This window comes from Arvicanthis niloticus, chromosome 11 (assembly GCF_011762505.2).
Source record: "Arvicanthis niloticus isolate mArvNil1 chromosome 11, mArvNil1.pat.X, whole genome shotgun sequence".
Classification (NCBI taxonomy): Eukaryota; Metazoa; Chordata; class Mammalia; order Rodentia; family Muridae; genus Arvicanthis; species Arvicanthis niloticus.
In genome coordinates this window covers 39,652,295-39,662,839 of record NC_047668.1, presented here as the reverse complement: position 1 = coordinate 39,662,839, position 10,545 = coordinate 39,652,295, and the positions used below count along the sequence as shown (strand labels likewise).

Genomic DNA, 10,545 nt, shown 5'->3' with positions numbered 1-10,545 from the left:
AACCCTCTGAACCCCATCCAGGAACAAAATGCAAAGGGAGACATAAAGGGCCTATTATATCAACATCAGTTTATGGTAATCAGATAAACATTATATTTGGCTACCAGAGAGCAACATTTTAGACACCAAGCATTGAATCACTACATTTTTATGTTGAAGGGCTCTTTTTTTTATGTTGAATTATCCCTGAATCCAGAGAGAATTTTCCAACCTCAAATGCTTGCAGACTCCCCAAGCAACCTCAGCATCAAATCTGTGTGCATTGGAATAAACTCCCCTTGATGTATGATTTCAGACTTGGTGAGGGACACTGTCACCTTCACCTTTGTTCTGATTTATTTTCAGATAATGGCATATAGAGAAGAGAATGTAGGCACAGCTATGAGAAGCTTGGAGTGGCAGGACGTGGGGAGCACACTTGGCTGCACAAAGAGTCCTTTGTGGGGTGCAGGGGTGGGGAGATGTTTTCTCTTGTCATCGGCAGCTTTGTGGTTCCTTTAATTTGGTGTTTGTGAGCATGGTCTAGAACAGGCCTGCAGCCAGCTCAGCATGGAGTACAATAGCTGTTTCCTTCAGGGTACAAACAACAGCCTGCTACCAGGGGAACAAGCCTGGGAAACTTCTGGATTTAGAGCTTGTCAGTCCTTTGATTGTGGAGATCAGAACTGAATGGAGGTAGCTGAGTGGAGAAGAGTTAGTCAGGATGAGAGAGAACTCCGAGACCAAAAGAATTCAGGCTTAACTCAGCTTTGGGAACTGGTGACCATGAGGCTCTGGAGCTGAGACTGTACCTTCATGAGTCAGTGACCTCATGAGTAACAAGGTAGTCTGGCTGGGGATGGCTCAGGATTTCTCAATGTCATAACCTTCTCAAAGATGGGAAATACTCAGCCTCTGGCCTACCTGGAATCATGTGACTGAGCGCCTCATAGAGGGAGAAACAGATCTCAAAGGGAGAGGTGATAAGTATGGGATATACTTTGCAAAGTTCAAACGCTGCTAACACAGACCAGAGTCAAATGAATATATCCCCAAGGTCTGAGCTGTGTTCTGTTTAGGCCTGTAAACCAATAATCCACATTGCATACCTTCCAAACCTCCTGAAAGTCCGACTTTCTTCACAATACCCCACACACACACCTTTATGAGTGTGTGTGTGTGTGTCTGTGTCTGAGACAGGATCTCATACAGCCTAGGCTGGCTTGTGACTCACTATATAGCTAAGAATGAGCCTGAATCCCAGGTCCTCTTGGCTTGTCTTCATCTCTCATCTCTCTGGGATAATAGTTACGTACCACCACGGCCAGTAGACCCTCATCCTTTATTTTCTACATTTACAAATGTATGCTTCCACTCACTCGTCATCAAGTATTAAGTAAAAGACATTAGGCATTCAGAAAGCTTAAAGCAGCCGGGCGGTGGTGGCGCATGCCTTTAATCCCAGCACTTGGGAGGCAGAGGCAGGCAGATTTCTGAGTTCGAGGTCAGCCTGGTCTATAGAGTGAGTTCCAGGACAGCCAGGGCTAACACAGAGAAATCCTGTCTCGAAAACCAAAAAAAAAAAAAAAAAAAAAAAAAAAAAAACAAAAAACAAAAAAAAAATTAAAGCAGTATTGTAGATGAAGAATTACAAAAGCCAACCAAGCCAGTAGCCACCCTCAGGGCACAGTAGAAGGGAACTCTTTGCCTTCTCTAGTCAAAGAACCTGCCCTGCCAAATCTCATTATGAAGCCAAGGGAGACAAAATGACAAAGAGGGTCCTAACAAGTTCACTGCTATTTTGTTACACAGCAGTGTCTGCCTACCGGACACAACTATGCCAGAAAATTTAGAATTTATTCTGAGACCCTCACATGCCTGCTGCAATAACTTCCCCACCGTGATGGACCTGACCCTGCCATATGCTGCGGCCCTTTAATACAGTTTCTCATGTTGTAGTGATCCCCAACCATAAAATTATTTCATTGCTAGTTCACAACTGCTATGAATTGTAAAGCAGGGTCTTTGATACGCTACCCCTGTGAAAGGGTCTTCAGACCCCAAGAGGTCAGTCATCCACAGATTGAGAACCACTGGACTATACCATCACACTGTGACTCAAAATAAACCCTTCCTTCCTTAAGTTGGTTCGAATAGGTATTTTGTCACAGCGTGAGAAACTTAGTGTGGGGTTCAGGGGGTGTGCTTTCTGGCTCCCAGGAGATGACCATCCTTGTTCTGGAGAAACAGTCTCACCAGGGTGATGGTGTCTTCAAAGGTCTGCTGTTCCTAGAAGGTGAAGACAATTAATGAAGCCTCCTAGGCACCACTCCAGGGGTCTGGAACAGGATGTTGTAAATAAAACCTGGCAGTTGTCAACCTGTTGGAAAAACCTCAGTTGTTCTAAGCTTCAGATCTTCAGCTTTCGGAGGGCACTGGCAGTCATTAGCAGTCTCCTGCAGAATCTGACCCAAGGTTTAGGGCAAAGAAGACAGACAAAGAATGAAAGCAAAGAATCCAAACTTTGTCTTAGTGTTGGGGATCCATTGGCTATTTGCAAGCCCGAAGGAAAAGCTGATGCTTTTGGCAAAAACAGTCCCTATTATAATGTCACCTCATCGTCCCTTGTCACCCATTACTCAGTGCTATGTGGAGGTCCAGAGGTGGGGAATATTCAAAATGAACACAGCCACAAATAATTGTGTGCTTTTATGCTTCTGTTCCCAAGCATGTAGTAAGCATTTTATCACAAGAAATGGTTTTAGTCATGCTTCTCCTGACCAGAACATCACAGCCATTAAATATTAGACTGGCATCCCTTTAATTTGAACAGCTTTTGTGCCAAGTTAAAATATAAAAGGTAGAACTGGAACAAAGCTAAAGATGGAACCGTGCTCACACACTCTGCAGCAAAGGATGGTCATCTTCTAAGGATTCTAGAGTACAAGCCTCCTGGCAGGAGCAGAGACACTCCCGAGACCCACAAGACTGCTATCCTATTGAAAAAATGCTACAACCAGACAGAGGGGGAGCGTATCTTATTGAAAGAGTTTGCACACAATTCTGACAAGTCAGACCACCTTTGCAGGAGGGCCCAGACAATGAGGGGCAGGACCATGCCTCAACCAGGACTTAGTTAAACATGCCACTTGCCTTTTTGTTTGTTTGTTTGTTTAACATAAATCTCATGTTAGATCCCTGAAGATAGGCTTGGGTGTTTTCTTTTTTAATTATGTTTTAATTTTTATTTATTCACTCTGCATCCTGCTCACTGCCCACCTCCTAGGCACATCCTCCCATATTCCTTCCCCCATCTCCCCTCTCCTTCTCCTCTGAGTGGATGAAACCCACCCTGGGTATCCCTCCCCCCACCCCCGCCAGTACATCAAGTCTCTGCAGGCCTAAGTCTTCCAGAGGAACCAGGTTCTATCCCCAGCACCTGCATGGTCTATCTGGTCCCAGAGGGTCTAGCGCCCACTTCTGGACTTCTGCACTACACACACATATGATACAGAGACATTCCTGAGACATACCTGCAGGCGAAACATCAATAGACACAAAATAATAAATAATAAAAAGGGTTAAAGTAACCTTAGATGGCAAGAGGACTTGGCAGACAAGAGCACTTTCTGGACAAGCCTGACAACACGAGTCTGATCCTAGAACCCATGATGGAAGGAGAGAACTGACTCCCAAATGTCCCCTGACTTCTACATGCATGTACACAAATGATGATGATTGATGATGACGACGACAAAATAGATGAAGGCCAATACAAAAGACATCCAATATCAATTTCTGATCTGTATACACACACACACACACATACACACACACATACATACACACATACATATAAACATATATTCCTCTCTCTGTTTGTCTGTCTCTCTCTCTCAGGCACACACACACACACACACACACACACACGAAGAAGCATACACACAGTATTTTTAAAGATTACCAAGTAAACAAAACATAGGCAAAAAAAAAAAAAAAAAAAAAAAAAAAAAACAAGGCCATTAAAGCTCAAAATAGTTATCCCTCTGGCCCTGAACAAAGCAATCTGCTCACCCCTGCTTCGGGGATCTGCCCTGGTTGGTTTGGGTGCAGGGTTGCTGGGGAGGAACTGGGGAGGTTTCCTGAACGAGACTTCCACATGTTGGGAAATTCCAACCTTAAATCCTCCAGGGCAGTGGGTGAGAGGTCAGAGCCAAGGAAAGGAAGCGAGCCACCAGCACCAGGCAGGCTGGCCCCCAATCTCCCATGAATCCCATAAATTTTGTACGTAGGGGTTGCAGGCATACACTTCCGGGTCTGACTATTGTACTTGGTTCTAGAGATCCAAATTTAAGTCCTCACACAAGCACACCCAGTATTTTAGCGACAGGGACGACTGGGCCCTGCTATGGAATTCTTTTCCATGGGGCCTCAAAGCTTACGTCTGTCTTTTTATGAAGAGACAAACCCAACAATAACAAAGGAAAGTGCAGTGAGCTCAGAGAGCCCCAGTCACCTCAGCAGCAGAATGTCTGCGATGTCAGAGATCCTCACATTTCCAAACCCACCATTTCTTTAAGCACCCAATTCTTTGCTGAAAACAGGACCCAATCACTCTCTCACCCAGAGACACTCTCTGACACCCCAGATACCTATTTAGTGGTTTGTGTTTACTTCCTCCTTGAAGAAGAAAGGACCCCTGGGGAGCTGGTGTTGATATTACATATAGTTTTTAAACAATGACAACGAAAAGAAACTTCTGAAAGGGGAAAAAATACCATGCTGCATTTTGGTGTTTTCGTTTGTTTGGTTTTCGTCTTTTTTATTTCTTTGTTAGCAATGTCTACAACAGGGCTGGGCTCCCTTGGGCAATGCCTGCTTCTTAGGTGAGCAGGGCAGATCCTTCTCCAAGCATAAGGTCCCTGCCATTGATAAAGCTGAAAGGACGCCCCATGCAAAGCCACTGCATTCAACATAGACCAGAGAGTCTCCCATCCATTCTGGATAGAACAGCTTGCTGGGAGTAACTCCATTTGCAGGATAACTGTCAAGGTGGGATATGCTGCCATTTATCTATGCAAGGAATAAGCCAGCAGATGCTGGGCACACCTAACTGGGCAGATTGTCAAACCAGAGCAGTGAGGCAGACACTCATAAAGAGGCCGAGGTAGGGCCCATCCACCTGGTGGTCTGTCAGTGACTACTTCCATGTCCTTCTCCCAGCCTCTGCGAAGTGATTGACAGGCAGGACTCATCTCTGCAGTTCTCCCTGCCATCAACGCTACCACTTTGACACTGTCTATATACCATTCTCCCCTGGATCTTTATGAGCAGTTTTTTCTTGTTGGTTTTATTAGGTTTTTCTTTCTTTCTTTTTTTTCCTTTCGGACAGTGACCACCTACACTGAAGTTTTTCATCACTCTCTACTCGTTTGTGGCATTTCTGATAATCACACATGTAACACATTACACTTAAACTCAATAATCACACAGTAACCTGTGATCTATGATTTGATTGATATGCATACCGTTAATAAGATTCAGAAGGAACAAAAGAGCTTGCAGTTGTCATGGTTCTGATTCCAAATGAGACCTCAAGAACTCAGTCAAGCGGAAGACTGGCGTCACTTTTAAACTTAGTGATCCTCAAGAAATAAGCACAACGCTCTGTATTCCTGACATGGCTTGTTCACAACACCCATGGACCCAGTTTCTAGCCAACAATGCTGCATATGATTTCACGACATACTTAGAATTATCTGTAGTATTTCCTCACATTGAATTACACCTTGTATTTTGTAATTCACAGTGTATGCACTAAATCACAGATAAACTCAGATCAATTGTCTTCCCTCAGCAGATGAAATGTTGAAGTTCAAGACTGATTGATACTAGCACAGTTTGCCCAACAACTTTTAATGTAGGACTCGAGACCAATGTTCCTAACGTCATTACTAACCAAGTAAAGGCAAGCCAATCCATTGCTACAGGCTTCCGAGGTTCTCTTTACACACAGTGACTTTCTTGTCTTTCACACGGGTGCTTGGTATCTGTCAGTGTCACCTACAGTCACATTCTGAGAAAACAGTAAGGTTTTCAATAAGGTCCTCTATCTGGTAATGGAGGCCTTGGCTTCCTGATGTCAATTTACAGTGGTGCAGACTTACAGATCCAGGGCTTAACATTTTCAACCACACCGACAGAAATCCTTAGCCTGCCCTCACAACTGATCCCAGAAAACATCCATCCTAGCACACACATTCAGGAGGGACCCACTATCTAATTTGGAATCCTTGCCTCTCCATGAGGAAGGCTGGAAGATCAGTACATCCCTAGATTGGAAAGACAAAGGGTAAAGCCGAGCTGCCCCCGTCTTAGTCCAGGAACTTAGCAGATAAGTCTGTTTCCTACACTCCTCAGTCCCTTCCCTGTTGGATCCCATCTGCCTGTGTACACTCAGTGAACACCATGACTGTTCTAATCTCTCTACCCCTGGGCCCTTGCTGAGGAGACTTCAAGTCCAGAGGAGCTCATGAGGTAGAAAAGTCATGGCAGTCACAATACAGCAAGCCCCCCAGACCTCTTGTGTTACTCTTTTTCCTAGACAATAACCTCATTTTGGGAAAAATACTCTGTAAAATTCTATTCTTCAAAACTTACTCAGAATGAGTTCTGACATGGTGACAGTCCCCACAGGTGCAGAAATGGAACTTGAATTGAGTGAGAATGTTCACAGAGAAGCGAAACCCAGACTGATGGTCAGAACTCAGACGGCAGAACCAGTTGCGTGCAGCCCAACCTTGTGGGAACTGAACACAACCAGATGAACTGATGCAACATTTCCTTAAGTGAAACAGAGATGTAGATTTCCAATTATTCCCAAGAAAACCCGAAGACAACCTGGGTGCAGTCCCCAAGGCCAGATGCATACCTGTTGGGGATACACACTTAACAAGATTCTAGAAAAGGTGCTTATTTACAGCCCGACTTCAACCTGAGGTTAATATTACTACAACTGTGGCAAGATGTCCCTATGCTTGGAGGCCCCACCTGGGGAGAGGACACAGTTGGAGAAATGGTAATGGGTCTACTGGGACCAGGTACTCCTGAGGACCCAGGGTTATTTGGTCACCTGAGCTCCATTAATGCAGAATTGCAGCCTACAAAATAACAAAGTCACTCTGTCCAGCCAGGATCGTCCTAATTCACAGCTATCTTGGGCCTCTGACATTTGAAGGCCACCTACAAGGTTCTTGGCACTCCAGAATAGTTCCCTGTCTCCAGCACTACAATGGATGACAGGCTTTCTTTCTCTACTAATCTGCTGAACCCTATGCAAAGATAATGGGGTATGGAAGGCTGGGATGCACTTGCCAGGGGTATCGAAACAGCTTCACGACAGTGACACCATTTCATCTTTCTGTCCTAGTGACTATCAGACTTGCTCCCTCCAACTCTACATGTTCAGTGCTTATGGATTCTCCTTGTTAATGTTTCTCATTCCAGAATCAGTGGACAGTGGATGGCTTGTTCCCTATGTCACTACCGTGGCCCTGGCAATCTACCTCAGCAGGAGCACAGAGTAAGAAATGGTTCATAACACTCATTTGACACCCTACAACTCTTCTCTAAGAAACAACAAACAAACAAAAATTCCCGTTTAACAGGGCATGTATAGGCTTGGTGGCATTAGGCTCCTTGTACACTGAGATGTGTATAAGAATCATGTCCTCTCATCTGCACTTTAGTGGGATGACCCTGCGTGGGGAAGAGCCAATCCCAACTTCCTGAGAACAAGCAGTCTGGCTCTGGGCTCTGGGCCAACTCTGGGCACTTGGTTCAGGACCTGAGTTCTCAGCTTCCTCCTAGACTCAGGGGCCTCCTGTAAAATCAACGATCACTTACACAGTTTCAATTACCTGGTTAGAGTCTCAGAGACACTAATAAATAAAAGTGAGTGATGGTAAAAAAGCCAGTGAGATGACTTGCTAGGCAGTGGGAAATACTGCAAGGGCTTAGAAACGTCTCCAGGTTGTGATTAGGTAACCCCCGTTCTTGGAATTCACCTACAGATCAGGAGTCTGAGAATGGTCCTTATGGCATTCCCTGTGATACTAGGAAGCTCTCTGTGTGAGGTGCCTGTTAAAGGGATTGGTAGAGCAGAGAAAGGAAGCACGGTACCATACCAAGGAAGGGAACATTAGCCAATGTTTTGAGATGAAAACTTCAAAGTCCACACCACCCTTACCACGGGTTTACTGCTAAGGAGACATGGTCACCAAAGGAAGCCCTTATCTGATTAAAATGAGGAGAGAATATTTTTTCTTCCTGCAGCATTGCTTTATAACAATGAATTTCAATAACTGCAAAGCCAATGGATGTTTTGGAGGTAAAAGCAATGCAAAACTGATCACAGAAAAAAAGCTCACGTTTAATCCATACAAGGCTTCAAAAATCAGTAGCTAAAAAAGCTAGGCATGGGGCGCACCTATCATGCTAATTTTCAGATGGGGGTTGGGAAGTCAGGAGGATTGTCTGAATCTGGAGGACAACCTGGGCTACTCACAGAGTCCCAGGACAGGAAGAGCTACAGACAAGACTGTCTCATCAAAACAAACAACAGAAGGTAAGCCATCAAATAAATAGCAATGACTTACTAGATATTACTGACAGAACAACATAATGTGTACAGAAAATCAAACTGCTAGAAGATGTTATTCCCAATGAGCAAAGGAAAACTCCAAATGCCTGGCAGTGAGGTTATAAGTTCCTGGAACACCCCGTTGAGAATGGCTCAAAATAACACATTCCATGAACCCAGGAGTGTGTCAAGGATCTGCCCAAACTACAGGATTGACTCACTGATCAATAATCTTATTTCTCAGCACCCAGCCAAAGTTAGTCAGTCACCATGGCCCTGCTTGTAATGGAAGACTGAATGCAGCACAGGGAGAAGGCTCGTGACATGGTGCTCCATGAGAAGAGGTCCTCAAGGTGGGACACTGCAGAGAGAACAGGAAAGAGGAATGCATTTGAGTGAAAAGAGCTGCAGAGCACATGATGTAAAACCTGCAAGGCATGCAGGGATGCACAGTAGAGGCTGCATTTACAGGTGTAAGCATCAGATAAATGCCAATATGCTAACTGAAGCTGTTACCTAAGGAGGTTGGGAGGGCTGCACCAGGCACAGAATGATCACAGGAAAACAGCTGCAGGCCAGGCGATGGTGGTGCACGCCTTTAATCCCAGCACTTGGGAGGCAGAGGCAGGCAGATTTCTGAGTTCGAGGCCAGCCTGGCCTACAGATTGAGTTCCAGGACAGCCAGGGCTACACAGAGAAACCCTGACTCGAAAAAAACAAAAACAAAACAAAACAAAAAACAAAAGAAAACAGTTGCAGGATTCTCAACAGAGACCTTTTATTTATTCATTCCTGTATTTATGTGTGCTACTGTGTTTATATAGGTACACATTCTCTCACTATCCATCTATCTATCTATCTATCTATCTATCTATCTATCTATCTATCTATCTATCTATCTATCTCTCATCTCTTTCCCTCTGCACCTCCCCCTTCTCTTTCTCTCTCTCTCTCTCTCTCTCTCTCTCTCTCTCTCTCTCTCTCTCTCTCTCTCTCTCTCTCTGTGTGTGTGTGTGTGTGTTTATGTATGTGTGTGCGTGTGCGCGTGCATGTGTGTACTTGCAGTGGGGCAGAGATCAACTTCAGACATCATTCCTCAGACGCTGTCCACCTTATATTTTCGGACATGGTCTCTTACTGGGATTCAGGGCTCACCAATTCAGCCAGGCTAGACTGGCTGCTGATCTGAAGGGAACCTCTTGTCTCCTCATCTACAGCACCAGGATTCCAGGCATTGCTGTGCCCCTGTGACCAGCCTTTCACATGGGCAATAGGGATGGAACTCAGATCCTCATGCTCCCATAGCAAGCAATTTACTAACGGAATGGTCTCTTTAGCCAGAAAAAAAAAATCAATATATATACACCTCTAAGGAAGTTTAACTTGGAACTTCATAGGTACTGTATACTACAAAGACTTTAATAAAATAAGCATTGTGGCCACTGTGGCCATTGTGGTAATTCAGAATAGATGGTCTATAACTTATCTTCTTAATTCAGCCAGAGGGTGGTGACCATGCATGCTAACTCAGAGTTCCAAAATGTGTCTGGGTAGATCTGCTGTCCTGAGTGTCTCTTCCTAATTTAAAATCTGAAATTTACTCTATTGTCAAAAGGAACAAAGCCTTTGACTCATCCCCATCAGAGATAAGAAGTAACTCAGGCACTTCTCATCTCTGAGTCGAACCTCCAGATTGTCAGCCTTTGGAAAGGGGCTTAATTATTCCATAGAAGAAGGGGGGAAAGCAACATAAAATCTAATAATTTTAAAATAAGAGTAGCTGGGATAAGGACACAATTCAGTAAGGGAAGTGTCTGTTGCTCTAGTCTGAGGTCCTGAGTTCAGAAGCCCGGAACCCATGTAAAAGCCAGATGTGCTGGCACATGGAATGCAGGTCTCTAAGCCCAGCACTCGGAATGGGGTGG

General features: G+C 44.6%; 1 protein-coding gene across 6 annotated transcripts in view; it reads right to left on the bottom strand.

Annotated features, from left to right (window-relative positions):
- Rnf144a (ring finger protein 144A) overlaps positions 1-10,545 on the bottom strand; it is a 113,945-nt gene that overhangs the window by 51,404 nt on the left and 51,996 nt on the right. The window contains exon 1 of one of the 6 annotated variants that reach the window (XM_076942051.1): positions 6,640-6,799. The exons of the other annotated variants lie outside the window; for them this stretch is intronic. Coding sequence (XP_076798166.1) covers positions 6,640-6,658 — 19 coding nt within the window. The 5' untranslated portion in view covers positions 6,659-6,799. Of the gene's footprint in view, positions 1-6,639; positions 6,800-10,545 lie in introns of those variants that run through there. 6 annotated transcript variants of the gene reach the window in all.